The 23,024-nt window shown below is 38.0% G+C and overlaps 1 protein-coding gene across 1 annotated transcript in view; it reads right to left on the reverse strand.

Annotated features, from left to right (window-relative positions):
• The window catches only part of PPTC7 (protein phosphatase targeting COQ7), a 35,168-nt gene continuing 12,144 nt past the window's right edge, over positions 1 to 23,024 (reverse strand). Inside the window, exons 2-6 of the mRNA XM_081036806.1 lie at positions 15,081 to 15,260; positions 10,126 to 10,324; positions 6,561 to 6,684; positions 4,868 to 4,997; positions 1 to 3,798 (exon numbers count right to left, since the gene is read on the reverse strand). Coding sequence (XP_080892932.1) covers positions 3,740 to 3,798; positions 4,868 to 4,997; positions 6,561 to 6,684; positions 10,126 to 10,324; positions 15,081 to 15,260 — 692 coding nt within the window. The 3' untranslated portion in view covers positions 1 to 3,739. The remainder of the gene's footprint in view (positions 3,799 to 4,867; positions 4,998 to 6,560; positions 6,685 to 10,125; positions 10,325 to 15,080; positions 15,261 to 23,024) is intronic.

The raw sequence follows: 23,024 nt of genomic DNA on the forward strand, positions 1-23,024 counted from the left end.
TTAGTATAAATACTATATTTATTAAATATCTTTACAGTTTATTTAAATGTATTTACAGAACTATTCCTGCATAAGTTATATTTCAGACATCCAATTCAGGTCATTGCCTCTTGGGTAAGACAAATAATGATAGTCTCAACAGAAAAAAGCAGCTCATTAGTATACACAAATTCAAATTTGCTTCATTATTTAGCCATCTTTGCCACAAACTACCTGCCAACAGTTAAAATTTTCATATGGACACTGTCAATTTTTAGTTGAGAAGTTCAATTTTACAAAGAATTTTTTTATGAATAAAATCTAAATGCTTTTTGCTTCATATTTTCAGTTTTATAAGCCGATTTTGTTTTTGATATTGTAAAATTTGTTATATGCAAAAATGTGATCGTTTTCAGGGAAATTGGATGCTGTAGCTTCTACCAAAGATAGCTGGTATAAGATGACAAGGAACCAAGAACTTATTCGAAAGTACAAACATTTACAGTTCTAGTCAATCTTGTTTACAATCTCCAAAACACACAAAACTGACTCAGTAAATTCCCACAATTCCTGCCTTGTTACTTGATGTGGTAGGTTGGTGGTACAGAAGGTGGTACTGAAGGCTACTGTTCTATCCAGAACAAATGTAGCTGATAGGAGAGGACACACTCCCATCATGCAAAGCTTGAAATCTAGTTTCTAATAATCTAGACACAGCCCAACCCCCAGACATGCACACCTGGAATGGATTCTTTTATGATTTAGTACCCATCAACCATATCAAGCTAGTACAGTAATTCAGGACAAATAACTTGTTTTCCCCCTTCATTTCTTCTTTCAGTTTTTAAGAGCCTATGAATCCACTGCATATCCGTTCAGTAAATTTTTTTTTTTTTTTTGTGCGCAGGCAGCTTAAGTTCACAGGAAGAAATAAGGTTCTGATATGTTTAGAGTGCACATTTTAAAACAGAACAAAAAAATTTCAAGCATGTGATAAAAATATTGATTTTTATAATACAGTATTGCTTTATAAATATAGATGGAAAAGCTATAAACTTTACTGGTCTTTGGTGCATCCAGGGAGGGATAATTTGTAAATTAGAAATCCAAATTCTCTTTTGTTATAAAAGTCCATTACATGCGGCAAATGTGTATGTTGCTGTGTTATAGTGCTTGATTTAAAACACAATTAACACACACATCAAGTTCAGAGTCAGACCCACCAATTGGTATATCTCAGATATTTGGGTCCTGTGACCTGGAAAATTCCAGCATGGGTCCAACACAGTCTCTGACTACTAAGAGTGGAAGGAGAGTTACTTGATAAGCAGCACTCCAGCTGACCACTGGCGGTCATAAAATTAAGTGCGTAACATAAAAAGGACAGGGAAAAAAGAAAACAAAATGTTTTGTCATTAATCTACAGGCCAAAGTCAGTTCAACTGTGAAACTCAATTCTTGTCTCACGAATTTCAACGTCACTGGTACAAATACATTGTCGATTTCTAACAATCATTTCCAAAAAAGGTAAGTTGATTAAATGAGCTATGTAAAACACCACCAACAAAGCATCACAAAGATTGTGTCTGATGGGTTAAATGAGAGCAGAGAAAAGCCAGTGACTTAACTAGCACTGCTCTATCAGGAATCAAATGTAGGCATTGGAAAAATTAATGCAAAATATATCCAGATCATAAGGCTACATACCTCTGACCAGAAATAATTAAAAACCCAATAAAAGAACTAACACCATCAGCCCAAGTATAAATGTACTCCTTCCAACAAAATCCTTCTGGATGCAACCTTCCTTTTTTAAAATACACAGAGTCTGCAAATAGTTTGTGCAAAATAAATACCCCGTCACTTGCCACTCACGCTTCCATGTTTTATCACAGCATGATGGGTTCTCATTATTAAATAGTCTCCCTCTACCCCCGCCCACTCCCCATCTCCTTTACCAAAGAATTCTATTTTGTCAAGTTAGGGTAGTTAAGGCATTCTGACATGTAATTAAAGGTGATTCAAAATAGATATCTAACATTATGCCAATTTAGGAATAGTAGATAAATTACTGAACGGCTTACAAATGAATAACTCATTCTTATTATAAATGAAATGCCTGTTACAAGCATGATGCATTGAAATATAGTAATGACATGTACATGGTACATGTTAAACAATTTTAAATAAAACAAAAGCTTGACAGTTACCCAAATATACAGTACAAATTCACAAAACAAAATCTTTTAAAACAAGTTGAGGTAACCTCAAACATAAGTTTTAATGCAATAAACCAGGGAGTAAGTATCTCCTTTAGAGAAAGAGACTTTCTATCTTCTCCTCAAGTAGACTCATCAGGTTTAATTGCATTCTCGTCTATACACCAATGTTACCTGACTTATATATAAAACATGGCTTTAATTTAAAGATTGCTAAGTATATATATTTTTCTACCACCAAGTTAATGAAGGAAAAAAAAACTGACCCAAAAATATATATCTTTACAGCAGTCGACTTGTACACAAACCTTAAAAATAAGTTTGAGCTTGCAGATAATGGGAAAACTGACTGCGGGGTAGTTTTATAAGGAAACGATACACTGCAAGATGGCTATTCGGAAACTGTAAACATTAAGCTTGATTCAGAAACCCCTAAATTTCTGTGCAGGGCAAATGCGAAATGTCAGCTTGTCACTAGGCGTTTTCCTCGTGGACTCTTGTCTTGCTGCCACTGCCCACGGTGCTCTTTCCACACGGCCTCCCTGAATTTCTTGCATGCTCTACAAAAAGCAAGGCTACGAATACAAGGTCTGAGGTGACACTGGGAGTAGCATGACCACCAGAAGCCAACAAAATTCAAAGTAACAGCTGTCCGTTCTCAACCCACTAGGCCTCGGGCCCGAGCTCCCACATGGTCATCACAGCAGACCACCAGGAGGAATTCCATTCATAACATTACATGTTTAGGCTGTGAGGAGTTTTATGTTGAGCAATATTTCCATTAAAAAATTTGCGTAAAGAGCCGCCTGCACCCCTCCTGCAGATCAGGCCACTCGTGATTTGGACTAATCAATAAACTGCCAAAACTCTGATCACAGGTCACAATTAAGCATCTTTTAAAAACCATGAAACATTTGCACCCATAGAACTAAATTGAATTTTTCTTTCAATTTGTAATAAAAAAGCTCTTGGGATCAAGATTTCATAATCCAGAGCAATGTTTTACAGAATTATAAACCCCTGAAAAATAGGAGTTTATAATGAAAACATAAAGCCACACCCAATCATAACAGAGACTGTAGAGTACAAGTGTAACACTTCGTTCCATGAGTAATTCATGTCTCTAGCAGATGTATCATAACATACAATTTGTGTTAAGAGTTTTAAAATCCCTTTTACACACTGTAATTTTGAATTCACTTTACCAACATTACTCATTTTCTTCAATACTTCAACCATTTCTGAAAATAGCCATTTTGGCTTTGAAACCCTCCATCCCAACATAGAGAGGACAATGAGAAGTAAAAGCCAATCTTCAAATCTTGATTCTCTTCAAACTTGCTGGCAGATATGGGCTAGTGAACGACAGTAGTGGTTTTCAACAAAGATCTCAACGGGGTCTCAAAGACAGGCAAAAGGCTTACATCACCAGCCATTGAGATAAGTGGCAAAGAAATGTGGTCCTGCCAGCAGGATCAGCACACACGGCAGAGGAGAATTTGGGATGATGAAAGAAAGGCAGGAGTTGACACCTCGGCGAGTCAGTCTGTATACTCAGCCACTATTGAAAGAAGGACAGTGATATCGTCTGGCTTTCCACCTAAAAGAAAAATGACAATGTATTCATGTATCTTAAAAGGAAAAGTCAAGCAAATGCTTGCAATTCAGGCAGGTATGGTTTGTCAATATACTCTAGTGGAGAAAAGAAAACAAAATTTGACAGAGAAATAAAAAAACACCAAGAAATTTACATGCAATTTAACAAGCTTTAAAAAAGCCTTTCCTGCTCCTTTACAACAGGAGCTCTGTTAAAATGGCCACCATATTCTCTGTTTATAGCAATTACAGTAAAGAGGAAATCTGGTTAAGATAAATTCTGCCTGAAGAGAAAGTTATATGCTTCTGTCCACAACCCTAATTTGGACAAACATAGCCAGTTTTGAAACTAGGAATAGTCCTGTATTCTGCCAAACAGCAATGGTATGTGCTTTTTTCTATTTTAATATTTCCTGGAGGGCTAAGAAATGCTTTACATGTCATAATATTGTATCAGCAAGAAACTGACCAAGTCTAGTAGTTCTGGTATGCTAACACCAACATGTCGTCCCAGCTCTAAGACTGAGCTACTGGCCTGCTCCCAAAGTTACATATCCTTCAGTAGACAGAAGGACTCTTCAAGCAAGAACAGTTTAACACTGCTTCCCTCTTCAAAACCTGCTGTGGCAGTTTGGCAGAGCAATACTGTCACTGAGTCCCACAAAGCCAGAGGAAGGCAGAAGTGAAATGTCAGACCCGTGAAGGGCAGAATGTTACCCTGCTGGGAATGTCCAGTCCCTCCAGGCAGGGCTCAGGCCCTCTGGGCGCAGGTCCCAGCAGTGCAGCGGTGGCGGTAAAGGGCTTCAGGTCCCGCCTGCCTGTATAGCCAATGAAGTTCACCGCTGAAGGGCATCCTCTGTGGGGAAGCCATGATGACACGCACTTGCTCTTTCCCTCCAGTGTTCAGGCCTGCTGTCCTTGCTCCAAGCCACTGGCTCACCACTGGGAGAGGACACCTCCGTAGTCTTCCACCGAGCACCCAGAGCTCTAGTGTACCTCACCCCACAGCCCAGAATGTTTCCGTCTTACTATGTCCCCAATTAGTCCGTAGGACTTTCTGAAAGAATGCTTACCTCTCACATTCAATCCGTTGTCACATGCAAACTGTGCGAAGGGTGACATATAATTTGGGTCATAGGCCAGCTCATGAGCTTGCTCAGCAATGCTTCTTGCTGTCTGTTGTATACTCTCATAATTTGAATTCTAAGATGAAGCATGAGGGAGTTATTTTTACCATAATGCCCCACATGATTTCTGTATTCAAGTAAACTTCTTACAAATATCACTTTTTAAGACAGTAACATTTATCTAACCATAGTTTCCACCATTTAAGTTTTATTCCAGTTCAAGAAGACGTTAAACCATTCATTACACGTTGACTAAAATGAATGAGACAACCAGTGCAGCCTGCACGAGATGTCACCAAGAAAGTCTTTTGCCTTGGGCCCTGAAGTTTAGATTTTCACTTTTGCTTTTTTTTCCCCATTTGAAATTCTTAAGGTATTTTTACTAAAATGGGATGAGACTGAAAAGGTGAATTTTGACAGTACTTCAGGGATGATAGTTTCCTTGCTTACGAATGCACCCCTGGCCAACCGCAGATTGCTCTCTAAGTAAGAGCTGCCAGTTACCCTACTGAAAAACATGTTAGCATTTTGTATCGCAATGAAAGATTGCCTGGCTGTATTATCTTGAGCCATTGCATTACCCTTGCTGCTTCAACTTCCTCATCTGTAAAATGGGGATGGGACACAAGGTCAATTTGAGCTCTAAGACTCAGAATAGTTTCAGTATGAATAATAATAGGCCTCTGCTTCAATGTTACCTCCATCAGAGGCCTTCCCTGACCAGTCTTTCTAAAACAGCAGCTCTCTCTATTCTCTACCCCTTCACCCTGCTTATTTTTCTTCTTATTTACCGCCGACATTGTAGCAGATTCTTTCTCTGTATTATCTGCATTCCTCCACTAGGATGTAAGCTCCAGAGGGCAGGGCAAAGTGTCACTTCTGCTTCCACACTATCACCTACAGAGTACAGTGCCAGCACGTGCCAACATCTGGCTTTCACTGAACCCCACAGAGGCTTGGTGGTCTTAGTTCATCCTCACCACCACCCTATAAAACAGGGTCTTCTGTATCCCCATTTTACAAGTGAGGAAAGTAGTGCTGAAAAAGTTCAGAAACTTACTTCAAGTTATACTGGTTAGTGGTAAAAACATGAGAAAAGGCTAACTTTTCCCAGAGTTAGTATTTTTTACAAAGTCAGTAGAATATGGAAAGACTTCTTTTCACTTCCTTCCACTCTCTGTATGAGTCAAGTCTGAACTATTTAGTTACTGGTGATAGCTCAGCTCACACAAGGCCTTCCTTAGCTGGCTCTGGTATGATGATTTCCTATCTTTCCCAGCCTCAACACCTGCTGGGTTTGTTATGAGAATAAAAGGAGAAAAGGACAACCAGGAGCCAAGACCATTAAATACCATTAAAATATAATAAAAAATACAAATAAGAAAATTCTTCATCTGGATTTTTCCTACCTTTACCTAACTACTAAAAACTTGGGTGATAAGCCTTTTCCCCTCAAGTTTTCCAGTTGTGAATATTTCCGTTTACAATTACTTGAAAGATTAGAACTATTATTATATTCCTATACTCACAAAAATAGTCCTTTCCAGAACTACAAAAAGAGATAAAGCAACTGAATTAAGAAAACTCAGCTGCCCAGAGAGGGCCACTGCTTCCAAGTGTCAACCTTTAAGTGAATTACCTTTAACTTTTTTAGCTCCTGAAGGATCATATAATCAGGCATGTTGTCAAAGAGTCCATCTGTTGCTGTCAGGATAATGTCTCCTAACTGGACATCAAAAGACGTGCTATCAGCAGCATCCGGGCTATGACAAGGACAGGGTAGGGGCAAAATTAAGAAAGCCTTTTAGAGATACCATTCAAAATTTCCAGCAGGCACTATGTTATAATGTAATGAGGCTTTAAGAAAAATTTATTTATAATAACTGAGTCAATAATAAAAACCAGTCATTATGAAATTCCTAACCTTGAAAAAAATTAAAAACTAAAAACTGATATATGTATTTCAAAAGCTTAACTGAAACTACCAAGTAAAATAGTTTGAGGATTTGTCATATGTGGTTAAAAAGAGGGAGTGTTCTTTTGTGAGTCAGATACTAACATGCCTCTAAAATCCTAGTGGAAATGAGTCTTTATTTCCTAATTCTTTAGAGCCACATTCCATCCTCTCGTATTCATTTTCCACCCCTCAATTTCCCTGCAGGCTTGAATCTGGCTCTCAGGAAGCTGTATTATAGTGGAACAACTGACCGAGCACTGGGGAGGAGAGCATGCAAATCCTGTAAGAATGCATTCATAGGAAATACCTGCAATGACATTTATTATTATAGTACTAGTAATTACCAGTATAATACTAGTAATATGATGTTAGTATTACTAAATAATACTAACTCTGGCAGAGTAAGGTCTGTCTGTCTCCCAGGGCTTACAAAGTGCTCATCGTGCATAGGTATTTATTTATTAGTGTGCCTGGCACACAGCAGTTCTTCAAGAAATGTCTGTTGAATGACTAAATGAATGAAGAAAAAGTAACCAACCCTCCAAACTGGGGTGTGGGGACACAACTCTGTAATATATTGTTAACGAAGGGAGAAAGGTAGAGACTGTGTGTGTGCGCATGCACAAGACAGAGAGAGAGAGAGAGATACCCATGGGAGATCCATAGATGTGGATGTTTTTATATGCAGAGAATAAATCTGAAAGGATTCAAAGAAACAGATAACAGTGGCTGCCTCTGAGGAGAGAACGTGTGGCTGGGGGCAGGGATAAGAGGTAGAGTTCTCACTACACCTTTTTTTTTTTTAAAGGAGGGCGCAGCTCACAGTGGCCCATGCGGGGATTGAACCGGCAACCTTGGTGTTATTAGCACCACACTCTAACCAACTGAGCTAACCAGCCACCCCTCACTACATCTTTTTGTATAAAACTTTTAAAAAGACAGATGGGAGATTTTTTCCTCTGATGACACCTGAAGAAAGACGTAAAGAAAGGGAAAAAACCCAGGTGGGGATAAGAGAAAAGATCATATATTCAGAGTTAACACCCCTCCCACCCACACCCCAGAGGCTAATTCTAAGTCACTTTTAAAGGCCAGATACACTGCTTCCAGGCCTCCAAGGTGAGGGAAAGGTGAGATACCTGATAATATGCCTTAACCTGCAATTAAGGAATAAGAGCCAGGAGAAAAAAAAAATCATACACTGATCGGAAGGGAGGGGCCAGAATCAAAGCACCCTAAGCTTGACAGAAAAATCCTAAAACCCGTGCAAGCAACATATTGTAAAATTTGTGAAGAGAAAACAAAAAAACAGCCTGCCCATGCCTTCTGGGGATTTACACAAAGTGCACTTTTCTGGTTCATCTTCTCTTGACTAAGGAAAGAAGTGGCACATCTAAAAGTTCTGTGATGGGCTCTGGCAAGAAACAAACTAACTTTTACTTATATACTTATACAATAAATATTTTGTAAAAACAGCTACTAAAGGAAAAACCTATAAATTAAGGTTAAAATAGTATCTTATAGATAAGATCGACTGATAGCTAAGGAAGTAACATACAACAGGAAGAAAAAAAAAGTCTGTAAAACTGGTGGAAACCAGGTTGATTTCTTCTGTGGAATTAAGAGAAACACTATAAGACACTTCACATTTGCTCAGTCGTTGGAGGCTAATCAGATTCTAGAAGCTTAGATTCATGACCAGGTTGGCACCAAAGCTCTATTTTATGCTGAGGTTTTTCTTTCTCAGGAGTGTCCTTTGCTATTCTGCCTGCGAAAGACTCACTACCATTGGACAGTTTGTCCCCTTCTCCCAACACTCCCACCCATGAGCTTGGTGTTCCGCCAGCTGCAATTTTGCCCATTTTGATTGAACATACTGTGCTGCTGGAAACTTTTGACTGCACTGAAACACGAGCTGAAATCACATGCTAGCAAGCTGTTTCAGGGTTCCAGGGGAAGCAACCTCCACCTCGCTGGCAGGCCAGGGTGAGTGCTGCCCTAACTAGACTGTCCCAAAGATAGCGTGAGATACGGCAGGGCTGCTCTGGCACTCAGAAACCAAAATGAGAAGAATCAAATAAAGAAATTAAAACACTGTTCTCCAGAAACTGTTAGGTGAGCTTGATATCTGCCAAGGCACTGGAGTTCTCAGTCCTCCCCACTCCAATATGGCAAATATTAATGTATATTACAGTCAACTGAAAAAGAGCCCATAATCAAATAGTCTTCCAATTATAGTAATCTGCCTTAATCTGAAAGCAAAAAATGCTTCCCTCTCTCTCTAGGAGTCAACAACAGACCTTCAGATGGGCAATACTGAATACCTAATCATGTTATATGCTCATTCTAGTTTAAAAGATGGCAGTAATTGTCATTCTATCTTGGTTAAGGACTTAAGATCTGGCTTCATAAGAACTATAGGCACTAGCCAGAATGCTTCTATTCTTATAAAAGTTTTGTTACTCATTTAACAACATTTATGAATAGCCAGCAATGCTTGTGCCAGGTCCTATAAGGTTGTTACAGGCAGTGAAATCTGAGACTGTATTAGCCTTATTCTGTACTCTGATCTTAGTAAAGATAAACTGTAAATGTTGATTCAAAAAAGTACTAATGATCTTGGAAAGTTTTCCTGACAACTTAAAAATGAACTGAAACAAGGTGTCAGACGGAAAAGAGACAAACGCCTCAAACAGCATCATCACAAAACATACCCAAGACCACTTCTGATTCCATTTCCTGCAACTTAACTTGGCTCTCACAGGTGCTATATGGACTGCAATTTCTATCTGATGTATATACTAAAAGGCCCTGAGAATCAGGAAGTTATTCTGATAAAGCAGACGTCTGTTCGCATGCTTCCCTAATAATGTGTGCAAAATCTTGTACAGGCAATGACATGTATGAAAAATGACTCATCTCTCCCACACAATTTAACAAATACAACCATATGTACCACGTGGTCTTGATATGAAAAACTGATATTCTATAAGCCTGAAATAGTATTTTCACAGTCTTGTCAAATTATTGCATGTTTATCAGAATTCCATTTGGCTGCAGTATCAAGTTCAAGCAAAATAACTTTTGAAGTCAAACTAAAAGCTCCCAACGAGAACATTCTCAACGTGCCTTCTTTTCTCACACGAGAACAGAAATTGCCTGTGTCCACTGTGGTTAAGGGGGATGGGGGCGAACCTATGAGTGAGCCATGTTCCGTTCACACTAAATGGCTCAGAAGGGAGATTACCTGTCACTCAAGACGACTCCCTCGGCCTCGGGTGGTGCAATTGAGAGCTGGAATGGAGTGTTGAAGTAATGCTGCTGCTCATCTGACCGGTGCACAACTTCGCCACCCCTGACAACTAGAAAGCCTGAATCGCCCAGGTTGGCTGTGTGTAAGCGGTGGCTTGTTCTGTCCAGCACCACAATGCAGGCAGTACTGCTACCTAAAAACAAAAACGATCTCCGTTTAATTTCTCTTACCAGACTGCCTTTGTATACACATTTTTATCAAATTACCCCCCACAAAGAGCAACATCCCGTAATTTGAACCTCCTTTGCTTAGTTATGCTCCATATCCCCAACAGATGTCAATAATAATCTGACCAGAGTCCAAATGGCAGGGAAAGAAAAAGGGATTTTTAGTATACGTAGTAAGTGGGCCACTGACAATCTGAAATCTTCCATTTGCAGACAGAAAACAATAAAAACGGCTGGTATTTAACCACATGAATTTGTTTCAATAGTGCTATTAATCTATGCCAAATGTTCCAAAGCATGTTGTTGAGACATTAAGTTTTAATACTTAAATGCCAGAATGAGAATTTTACGTTTCCTTGACATTTCTCATTAGTCACTGGCAGGAAGCCTTCTCCACAAAATTCACTAACATTTAAGACAGGGCACACAATTACAATTTTTACCAGATTTCCATCTGTTGAGGTCATGAATAACTTTTATTGGGGACTGACTCACTGTGAAATAACAAGACCAATTTTCCTAGGTTGCTTATAGAATCAACCTGTTCACTTTACAGAGACTACTAACGCTCAGATGGAAGAGACCACATTCCAAGCAGAGAGCAAAAAGCTTCTGGGTAATCTTTGCAGCACACAGCTCATATGACCTTGCCCAGACCAAACTGTTAGTACAATTAGTAAGATCACTTTCAGCTACTAAAATTTAAACCTATGCCTACAGAAAAATGGCAAAATAGAAAAATAAGCAGTTCACCAAGAAATAGATGAGAAATGATCATCGCACTACTCCCCATTTTGCCTATAAGCTTAACAAGAATTCAAAGCAGACGATGCAGTGTTGTCAAAAGTGTAGTGAACATGTCACTCTCATTCCATGGTGGTGAGAAAGGAAAACTAAACCTTTCTAAAGGGCAATAGAGCCCTGAAAAAGGTGCATAGGCTTTGATCTAGCAATTCCACCAGTGAGAATTTATTCTAAGAAAATAACTAGAGATGCAAATAAGACTTAAGTACACAAAACACCGTTAAAGATCAGGAAGAAATGGAAATAACCTCAACATCTAAAATTAAGGGATTGATTAAATAAATTACAGTGCATCCGTGCAATGGCAGGCTAGACACTATCACATAACACTTAAAGAGTATCCTCTTAAGTCAGCCTGCCTGTGTATGAATGCTGGCCCTGCCACTTACTCGCTGTGTGGTCCGGGGCAAATTACTTAACCTCTCTGTGCCTCAGTTTCCACATCTATAAAAATAGGGATAACAGTAACTACCTTACAGAGTTTTTTGTGAGGATAAAATTAGTTAAATCATGTCAAGCACTTATAATACATATTAAGTGTTAGCTTTTTGACAGCCACTAAAATTGTTAGAGAAATATATTCGAAAAGGAAAGATAACTTCAGTGAAACAAGTAGACTACAAGCTAGTATTCAAGTTTCCTTAAAAAATGATAAACTTAAAAAGTGTACATCAAAAAGAGTGAAATTTAAAAATTTTTAAAAAGCAATAGTAGGCAAAGGCTAAACTGTTAAGATGACAGTTAAAAAGCAAAATAAAACAAAATAAACAGGCTGTGGAACAAGCTGTGCTATATCCCAGTGCTCCATCATTTTCTAGATGTCTGATTGCCAGTAAGCACTTCTTCCCTCTAGGCCTCAGTTTCTTCCTAACACATGATGACTAAAAGTACCTACCAGACTACCTCATGGGGCTGTTGTGAGCACACAACGGATTCAACTCCTTTTACCATCACTATTCTATGCACACACATACATAGCAAAGTATCAGGGAACACAATAACTAAAATGTTAATAGTTTTCTTAGTGGGATTATGGGTAATTTAATTTTTGTTATTAGTTTTTCCTAAATGAAAATGTGTAACAATAATTTAAAAACACTTAAGCATTTGTCTCATTGTAATGTTCAGAAATTCTGTTTCCTTGTTATCTACAGTTTATACAGGGGTACTAACCGAACACACTGATACTAAATAAACTACCCTGTCCCTATCATTAAACATAAAAGAAAAATACAGGTACAGTATACTCCATAGCTTATATTAGAGCTAAGATCACCAATTACCCTTCCTTCCTAATTCAATACACAAAAACTTGAATCATTATCATCAACAGAATCATCATCACATAAAAGGTCTGAAAGCTGATGGGATACATCTGAGAACGAAAAATGACAGATAAGTAGCACAGCCTTGAATTTTCTGCTGCAGTAAGGACTCATTGACTCATTATTACTGACAAACCCAGGCTATCATTTTGCTACCCTTGTGGCAGTAACCAGCTGAGTTAGGATCAAAATGGTCCTCAGATGCTTTAATATGCAAAGCAGCACCAACAAAAGCAAGTCTGGCCTTAAAGAATCATCTGGGCTTTGATTCATCCTCCTCTACCTCTTCAAATTACTGACGTGTGCAAGTGGCTCAGGCCCTGACAGCCCACAAATGGGAGAAGAGCTCATTCTTAGGTGTTTGGAGAGGAACAAGCAGGCAAAAAAGAAGAAAAGAGGTACTAGGAGAACAACAACGTCGGATGTTCAGATGACTGACTAGTCCAGACAAATCCCTCGTGCTACAATGGAAATATTTTCATCACTGGTCTTTTATTTTGTAGAAGACTACGACTTTGTGTAGCAAAGAGAGAAAGGAATACCTTATTAGAAGTGACCCCTCGAATTCTTAAGATATGTTGGCTTGATTAGACCTAAATCCACATAAGGGTTTCTGAGGAAATAGATGTTAACAGCCCATGATGCCAACCTAGATCTAAAAGCAGCTAAGAAGTCTCAGGAAATAAGCGGTTATTACTATCAGTTTGCCCTTTATATTGGAAATGTTATAGGCTTTTTAGCAATTGCTGGATTAAAAAAAAAGGATTACCCAATCTTGTAAAGTTAATTATTTGCAATTATATCTGAGGTTCAATAAACCTCAGCAGCCTGTCTTTGCCAAAAGATGTTTAGTTACAAATAGCATAGAGATGTGTAGATTATGTGACAGAAGTACTATGTGTCAAATACGGTAACGAAGGATTACTTCAACATGTCTTTCAGGAGAAAAAAGTATAATATTCAATGTAAGAAAACCTTAACATGTCCTTAAACTTATTTTATTAAGATCTCCCAGTTATATGAGGATAAATAGGAAGGGAAGTAGGGATGAGGAAAAAATTTAGCAAAAACTAAGCTTTTAGATAGTTGCTGTTCTGTAACTGGTTATTGCAAGTCACAGTGAAAGCCTGGGGGGAGAAGGGGTCGGAAGAGGCTTCAAGGAACACACAAGAGTCAGGCCCCTGGAATCTGTGTCTGCAGGCTTCTGTTAAATATCGGACTATTAGATGGTATTCTGCAATGTCCTCTTTTCCTTCAACAACATGTTTCGGATTACTGCATGAAGCTTTAAGTCATTTCTTTTCACAAAAAAAGGTCTCCAATTGACATATGAAGCAAGGCGGTCAGAGGTTAAGTGGTTTGCCCAAAGTCATATGGCAAGTTGACAGGTGTTAGAATCTTGGATGTTTCACTGTGCAGGCTCCAGACTTCATGTCCAAAATAGCAGATTAAGACAAAGCAGTATATTGAAACCTCAATACAGATTTGCCTTCAGTTAGAAAGAAAACAAACAGGTTAATCACAGCATGGAGAAGACAGAAGATCGCAGCATGATGAAAAGAACCCCTTCTCACAAAAGATTTAAATTGAAGGCAAACATTTACAGTGTGGAGCTCTTCATTAACACTGAACAGAGGCTGATTTTAAATGTGGATGGTGACTGGGAGGGAGGCCTTCTAGTAACCAGAAAGATGCTGGCAATTAGCAGAAACTTAATAACATCCTTTCTGAAAGTCTGCTTAGAAGGCTGGGTGACTTGTTGGGTAAGTTCCCAGGAAACCATTTAACAAACAAATGTAGCCGTTTGGGCAAAGGATGCTCCATTAGCATACCAGATAAACACTAGGTATTTATACCCTTTCTAATACAAGATTGACAGGGATCTACTTTGTTCCATGCTACTGCACCGCCTCATCAGCTAACTGCTAGTAATCTGGGGTGCAACCTAAACAACCCAGAGGTAATCAACTGAAGTTTACAAGCCAGGTACCATCCCTTTCTCCTTCCCTTAGAAAGAACCACTATCCTGAGTTATACAACCACTTGCTTTGCTTTTCTCAAATTTTAGAATCCCTAAATAACACAGTTTTACCTTTTTTATGTTCCTGAACTTGAAATATATGGAATTAGATTGTTAGGTAGTATTCTGCAATGTCCTCTTTTCCCTCAACAACATGTTCTTGACGACTGTAAGCAGCTTTATATCCTTCCTTTTCAAAAGTCATTTTTCTACTAGAAATGGACTTGTAGGTTGTTCCCAGTTTTCTGCTATTATCAACAATGCAACTATGAACATTGTACCTACTCTTGTTACACAGATGGGTACAGACCTAGAGGTGGAACTGCTGGGGCATGCTACCTGTTCATGTTTAACTTTACTCTGTAATCCCCAATTGTTTTCCAAAGTGTTTGTTACTATTCACATTCCCTCCCAGCAGTAGTAAGTATTTTGGTTAGCCCACAGCTTCTCTATCAAACTCTGGTTAACAGGAAGAGCCTCAGAAAAAAGGGCTGGTAAAGTATTTCCTTGGTTTTGTTGTTAACCATCTCCTGGACTTCTTTAGAGAAGAAAACATGGAACATATCTACTTACCAAGCAAAGGTACTTTATTTTGCAGCAACTCACAGTAGCTTGTGGTGAGGATTCCAATGGGATTACTCGGGACAAATCGTCCTTCTTTTACTAACCGTTCACATGTCCGCATTAAAGTCCCTGAGAACTGAGACGGATCAACTCCATAGTCTCTCCATCCTCCTACACCATCTGCAACCCCTAAAAAAAAAAAAAAATTACATTTAAAGGATGTTCTTACCAACCTCTAGGAACTCTTACCTCATTCCTCCTGACAGTTAATTTTATTACATACTGGTGTACACATACTTACCCTGAAATTCATCAAGTGTTCAAGTTTAATATATTATACACTAATACTCGTAAGCCACATTCTCCACTTAGAATTTGATCTTTCATATGTTGATGAATAAACATGAGCTACCACAGGGTGGCATTGCCCACCAGTCAATAGTTCAATTTCAGCAGGACTTCCATCTTTGTATAGAAGTATTTGTGTTATTCCAGTTTGTTGTATTTTTTAAAAAATTAAAAATGGGTTTTTTTAGTGTTGATGCTAGTGATAACACAACTGAGCCAGAGCTTGAAATCATTAATAACAAAAGTAGGAAACTTTCAACTTTAAATATCAGTCAATAACTAAAATGAAGAACAAAATTAAGACTCTAGCCCATTCCCTTTTCTCCTCCCTCAGAGACAACCACTATCCTATACAAGCTATGCTTTCCAATACAACAGCCACTACCACATGTGGCTGGCTACTTAGCACTTGAAATGAAGCTGATCCAAATTGAGATGTGCTGTAAGTATAAAATACACACTGGATTTGGAAAACTTGGCATGAGAAAAAAAAGTAAAATATCTCATTAATTTTTACACTGATTATATGTTGAGATAATATTTGGGATATAATGTGCCAAATACATTATTAAAATTCATTTCACCTCTTTGTTTTTAATTAATGTAAATATTAGGAAGTTCAAAATGACATGTGTTACTCATATATGTTTCTATTGAACTGCACTGCTATATAGAGAGAATTCCATGGATCCATAGAGCTACTGATGAGTTCAGTCTGTGTAAGACTCCTTTACCCAGAGGAAACCAGTGTTCAAGAAAGTCAGTAAGACTTTCAAAGTCGACGTCATACCATCTCCTATTCAACCCCTTTGCAAAACACCAAGCTAGTTGTTCAACATTAAAACCAATTTCTGTCTACTAAATTCAAACAAACTGAGAGAAAAAAAGTCAGATATATGCATTATTAAGGTTTTTAAACTTTTTATTTACTTAAGTATGTTTTTCCAGGACCCGTTAAGTAGTTGTTTCAATCTAGTTGTGGAGAGCGCAGCTCAGTGGCCCATGTGGGGATCGAACCGGCAACCTTATTAAGAGCACTGTGCTCTAAACAACTCATGGCAGCACACAGTAGCCCACAGCCACTCACGCTGGCCACCGGCCACTTCTGGCAGCACATGGTAGCCCATGGCAGCCCAGCTCTACTGAGAGCCGTTGTTCACAATCTTAGCTGTAGAGGGCGCAATTCACTGGCTCAGGCGGGAATCGAACAGGTGACCTCAGAGTTAGGAGCACTGCGCTCCAACCACCTGAGCCATGGGCTGGCCCTATTAAGGTTTTCTGGAAGGATCTATAAGAAGTATTAATAGTTGTTTTGGAAATAAGGGACTGAAAGTGGTCAGTGAATAAATGGAAGATTTTAGCTTTTTATTTCATATTGTTCTGTACTGTTTGAATTTTATTTTTATGAGTGTATTGCTTTTATAAGAAAAATGTTAATTAGGAATTTTATAATTTTTAAGGCTTTCTGAGCAAGAAACATCCTCCCCACATACACATTTACATCTTTTGCACATTCAACTTTCACACATTTTAAACATTATTTGGTACAAAAGTAAGAGTATATGCATCCCTGAAAAAAATGGCTTAATGTGAAATGGACACATGAAACTATTTTTCTGATAATGGCATTTATCAAACAATGAAACAACCTGAAAAAAATAAGAGGAAAAAGGACTGGAAGACGTAAAGAGGGTGACAAATAACTTATCACTATTGGGGCAGCAACTTTTCCCACCTTTGGGGGGAGATGATACAAGATTGGCCATGAATGGATAATTGAAGTTCAAAGAGAGGTACACTTACCTTTCTACTCTGATATATATTTGAAATTTTCCATTATACAAAGTTTAAATAGTAATAGTGATAATAAAAAAAAAGATCATTCTGTCTGCTGTGTAGAGAGCAAGAGTGGAGAGAAGGGATGAGTCAGGAGTCTGTCTCAGCTCAGTCGTGACTGGCGGCAGTGCAGTTAAGAGTACAGAAGTTCAGGATCCTGTGAACCAAAAGGACTTACAGGTGAAGTGAATGAGGGGAGAGGCAGCAATAGTAAGAGAAAGAGAAGCATCAAGGATGACGAGGTCTACCCTACCAGGAAGAAGTATTACTTTTTTTCTGTGTTTTTCAAGCAGTTGTGACAATATCTGGAAATTCATAAGAGAATTTAAAAGAGTTTATTTAATAGGAACTTCTCTTGAGGAATTCTTATTTAACTAGGGGTAAGATTTTGCTACGATTTAAGATGCCAACAATTTGTGTTAAAACACAGAATGCAATTATAATCCTCACAACTCCATCTGATGAATCATTCATTCTTTGCAAACTACTGCATGCTCGAGGAAAGAATTTCTTCTTAACAAGTCTCTGACCTAAGAGCCACAATTAACTTTAAACACAAACCGGTTTCATCTACAAATGGTTTTCATGAGAAAACCATTAAAATCTGCAATAATGTTGAGAGTTGATCCTGGCACTCACTAAATAATCTGTCAGCAGGTTATAGAGTTTGACCTGACACAACCCTTCAACATTAATCAGATTTCACCCAGAATAGAGCGCAACCTTTCAGGCACCAGTTTGCTTTCTACAAGGGAAAAAGAACTCAAGCAAAACTCCACTGTCTCTTTAGGGGAAAAAGAGATTTAAAAAAACATAAAATTTTCAGTAAAACTGGTGGGAAAAAGCCTTTGTGTGTGTGTGTGTGTGTGTGTGTGTGTGTGTATAATTTACTTACAAAGAACAAGTTATATAACATAAAGAGTCATATTTGGAATTAAAATCAGGCTGCAACCAGAATAACCTACTACATGTACATTTGAAAGAAACCTAGTTTAATTCACTAATTAGGCAGTTATTTCTACAAGGAAATGAATACTTCCTCCCTCTCTTGTATAGGCAAAAGCTTCAATCCACAAAAAGAAAGAACACCTTTTAATCAGGGGAATTAATCCCGATACAAAGGGACATTTCATTTAGAGGTAAAGAAAACAACGTCCAAGGAGAGATTGCTTAAGATACCAAGACAACAGCAAAGGTAAGAATATCCCTAAGAGCAAACGGAGGCCACAACAAACACTAGAAAACAGAGGGCTGAGAGAGGTTAAGTCCTGCCTCTGAGAAACTCGCTTTCCAGTGGGCACCAGATACTCACCACCACAAGGAACTAGACAAATGGCTCCCAGCTCCCGTAACTGCTGCTACAGAAGGGTCAAGAGCAAGTGGTTAATGCTTATGGGGCACTGTGAGAATGGAGCAAGCCTTCTCTCAGGAAGTAGCATTCAGATTAGGCCCTGGAAAGTAAGTCGGCTTTCCACAGACAGGGAAGAGTAATGAAAAGAAAAGAATGGCAGACAAGTAGGTGCAGCTGGGGCTTGGGTGAGGGGGGAAACATTGCAATACTCAGGGTGGGAGCTGACATTGTGGAAGGCCCAGAATTGCAGACCAAGAACTTGAAGCTTTATGCTATAGACCCCCACTGTTCAATATAGGAACCACTAGCCACACGTGACCACTGAATTTGAAATGTGGTTAAGTTTGGATTGAGATGCGCTGTTAAATGTAAAATACACTCTGGACTCCAAAACCATAGTACCAAAAAAAATTGTAAAATATCTTAGTAATAATTTATACTGGACATGTTGAAATATTTTAGATCTATTAGGTTAAATAAATATATTAATTAAAATTAACTGCATCTGTTTAATTTTAGTTTTTTTAAATGTAGCTACTAGAAAATTTAAGATTACACATGTAGCTTACAGTATATTTCTACTGGGCAGCACTGTTATGGACAATAAAAGGTCAAGGTTTCTGGGTAGAAGTAATATATTACTTCCAGTCTATATTTTAGAAAAATAATCCTGACAGCAGCGGAGAGAATGAGTTGGGAGAGGTAATAGGTCAGGAGTCAGCTGCAAGATTTTTGGTTAGACGTACTGAGAAAAGTAGAATAGAAAATCACTGGAAATACAAAGACACCTGGGCTCTGTTATCAATAGATTGTATAGCAAATAGTTTTCTAAAGTTCAGGAATGAGTATAGATTAGATGACGCCCCCTTTGGGAAGGGGGTGGAAATGCCTTCAGAAGAGACTTAATTCCGTCTCCAGTGTGCTAAGTTTCAGGTGCCAGCAGGGCATTTTTGAGGAAATGTTCTGTATGAAGCCAGGAATTGTGCGTCTGCAGCTGGGAAGGCAATCAGAGCCAGATCTCTGATAAAGATCAGAATTGGATGAGATGTTCAGGGAGAGTATAGAGTAGTAAATTCAAGGAGTTAAGAGGAGATCTTATCTTAGGAATGAGAATTTCTGGCCAAATAGCTCATTTGAGAGCTGCATCTTACTCTAGGCATCAAATTACAATCACAGATATGATAACTGATTAAGATTTTTTAATGGACAAGTAATCCAGTTTGTCAGAATGATATAATTTCTGTAGAGGTGAAAAGAGGTGCAGCTGAAAAGGTGGGCTAGTAACTGGAAAGGCTTTGAATGCCAAGATTAAAGAGTGCCCTGAACATAGAAGCTATTTCCTTTAATTCACTGTAATCATCTTATATCTCCATTAATAACATTCTGTTAGCACAGTCCAGCTTAAGTGTTTCCTTTGACCCAAAATCTAATTAAAACTATTATTAGATTAAGATAATGGTTACATATCTGAAGGCTGAGAGGAGAATATAGGGCACAAAAGATTCCTTTAGTTGTACCATTTATGTAGAAAGGTCAGTTTTATGAAGAGGGAAGTAACTAGAAAACACTTAAGATTTTTACATAATATTTTAAATTTTCCACAGATTGCTTTTCTAAAGTGAAGAGTTAAGAGAAAGAATTTCAGTGTTTCCCATCATTTAAACACCTTTTTACATGAAGAACATTAAAAAAATGTATTTATTGTTTTAAAATTTATTTTTATAGTTGACAAGAAAATTCTTACAGTAACAGCCAATTTTTATTTTTCTAATTAACACATTTTTGTTTTTGCCTTAAGTTACAACCACATAAAAATAATATTTTGCTGTACTTTAAAAAATTACTCAATTTTTTATTAAACTCAGAATTTTACTTAATAGCTTTGTTCTAAGCCAAAAGTTCAAGGAAAAAATGTTTGGCAACTAAGCTAAAATTGTGGAAGGTTCAAAACCCTATCTTTCCAATTGCGTCTGGCCACCTAACTGTGTAGTTGCAAAAGGCTCTCCTTAAAGACTTTGAACCTTATAAGCCACCAACGTCAACCTGAATCTCCCCAACACTGTCACCCATTGTCAGCCATCAGCATGAGGTTCCCATTCTTCTTAAACCCTCTTCAGAGTGACATGCAATTAGTTATAAAGCAGACATTTTCCAGAAGAAAGTGATGCCCAAAGAATTTCAACTTTAAGCACCAGTGAAGAAAAATTGGCAATTTTATTTTATCCAAAAATAGGCTTAGGCATAATTTAAAATATTAAGTTCTACCCAAAAATACCAGTTTTGTTCCTTGCATCTATTTTTTTCCTTTTCAATTAAAGTTTATTGGGGTGACAACTGTTAGTAAAGTTACATAGATTTCAGGTGTACAATTCTGTAATACATCATGTATATACCACATTGTGTGTTCACCACCCAGAGTCAGTTCTCTTTCCATCAGTGTATTTGAATTCCTTGCATCTTTAATGATCTCGCATCGAGTCTCACTCTCTCATGAAGCAAGACAGTTCTACAGGGATTGTTTTTCCATCACTGAAACATCTCCTATCTAGTAGGATGGGTACTTGATAGTGAACTGAAACTCCAGAGGAGAAATTGAGTAAGAAACTGGCTGGATCATAAGAGTTGAATAATAAAAGTAGCAGGAGACCCTCTGGACTCAGAGGGATAAGGGTATGTGGTTTTACATTTTCTGCAGGCAGTGTTCATCTAATGAAGCAGCTGGTTAGGCAGTATTTATTGCAGTGCTACAGCCGGCTTCTTTTCAGATGCCGAGACTCTTCTTCAAATACTATTACAATCTAGTGTTCCCAAAGCCAACCTTATTTGTCTAGAGTTATCACAACATGAAGCATTATAACTAGAGAATAAGATCAGAGTATAAATTCAATTTCTATCAAACGGAACAGATCACATTTGGGCATTAAGAACACTCCCCTGTGATTCAGGACTATGAAATGTATCTTCATATAATTATCCCAAAGGGAACAAAAAGCAGGATTACTGAAAAAATATATTCAATAGTTGAGTTATTCAGAAAAGTACAATTTGCTTTGACTAACAGTCCTTTCAGTTCTCTAGAGATGAAATTATATAAATTATGATGTTCCTCCTGCTGTAACAAGCAAGTGACATATTCTCTTTGCAAGAAGTTTCCCCAAAGCAACCACTCTGCATTAATCACAATGAAACCTGCATCTTCTCATTCTCCAGAGACCAAGTCTACGAACGTCAAGAACTCAAGATCTCTAAGCAGAACAGCTAACTTAAAAGCTGAGACAATGAAACTGAAAGGATGGAAAGGAAGAGATTCAAACCTGTGATAAAGTATGTGAAAAAACAACCTACAAGCAAAACTCAAATTCTGCTAAACAGTCCATTTTGTTTTAGAATTCCAAACAAAACAGCTATTCCTTTCTAGCTTAGTAAATATGTATTTAATAATTAATCAAGTTAAAATGCACATGCATACATATACACACTCATACCTATTGTCCAGAATACTTCATTAACTAGAGATGGTAATTTCCAGATTATTCTGGGCAGTTGCTTTGTCTTAAAAAGCAGTGAAAAGTCCTGAAAAGAGGATTACGAAACGACAGTGTGAAGGCAAAGAAACTCAAAGTCAACCTTTTAAAAATAAAAATGTTCTTCCTCTTACTTAGCTCTTCTGTTTAAACACCAAATACTTAACATGGAATGATGTTTTGGCTCAAGTGTGGCTTGAGGACCTTGGGTACACAGAGTTGGGTATGAATTACTGCCTTCTTGCCACACAGAGTTGAAGGTGAAGTCACAGAAAAGGTCACTTCACTCCTTTCAGAGCTGCAACAGTATCTTCCTCAAATGCTAAATGCTCTTAGCTATGCTTTTTGGACAGGAGGAAGCAACAGACAAACCATCTGGGGATCACATGTATGTTAGGAACAGTAGAGGCAGAGCCCTTAGCGTGTTACATTATTAAGGGCTTCTAGTAGAGCTGAGGCTTCCGTGGGTTTCTAGATATTAGGAAATGTTACATAACACCAAATAATTTAACATTTAAATCAGAAAGTAACAGAAAGTAAAAGTCCAGCTATCTTAATCTGATGTGCCTATTTGTATAGGCCCTTTAGGCTAAGAGAAAATTTTTCCTTCTGTTTATAAGATTAGATCTAGAATTCTGGTCTTAAAGGCTAACTTAATATTTATGACAATTAAGCTGTATATCCTTGACCTAACCTCAAAGGGGATACTATTTACCCCCTGCTTTCTTCACCCCTCTAATAAAAATAAGAGCTGACCTTTACTAAAATACCACCCTCTGGGAGAGGTTAACAGTCACAGGTAGCCCTGGCTCAAACACTCTTTTCTTTCTTTCTTTTTTTTTTATTTTTATGAGAACATAATTCCTTTGACTAAGCCTGCCAAGTGGAGAACTG

Source organism: Rhinolophus hipposideros, assembly GCF_964194185.1.
Source record: "Rhinolophus hipposideros genome assembly, chromosome: 24".
NCBI lineage: Eukaryota > Metazoa > Chordata > Mammalia > Chiroptera > Rhinolophidae > Rhinolophus > Rhinolophus hipposideros.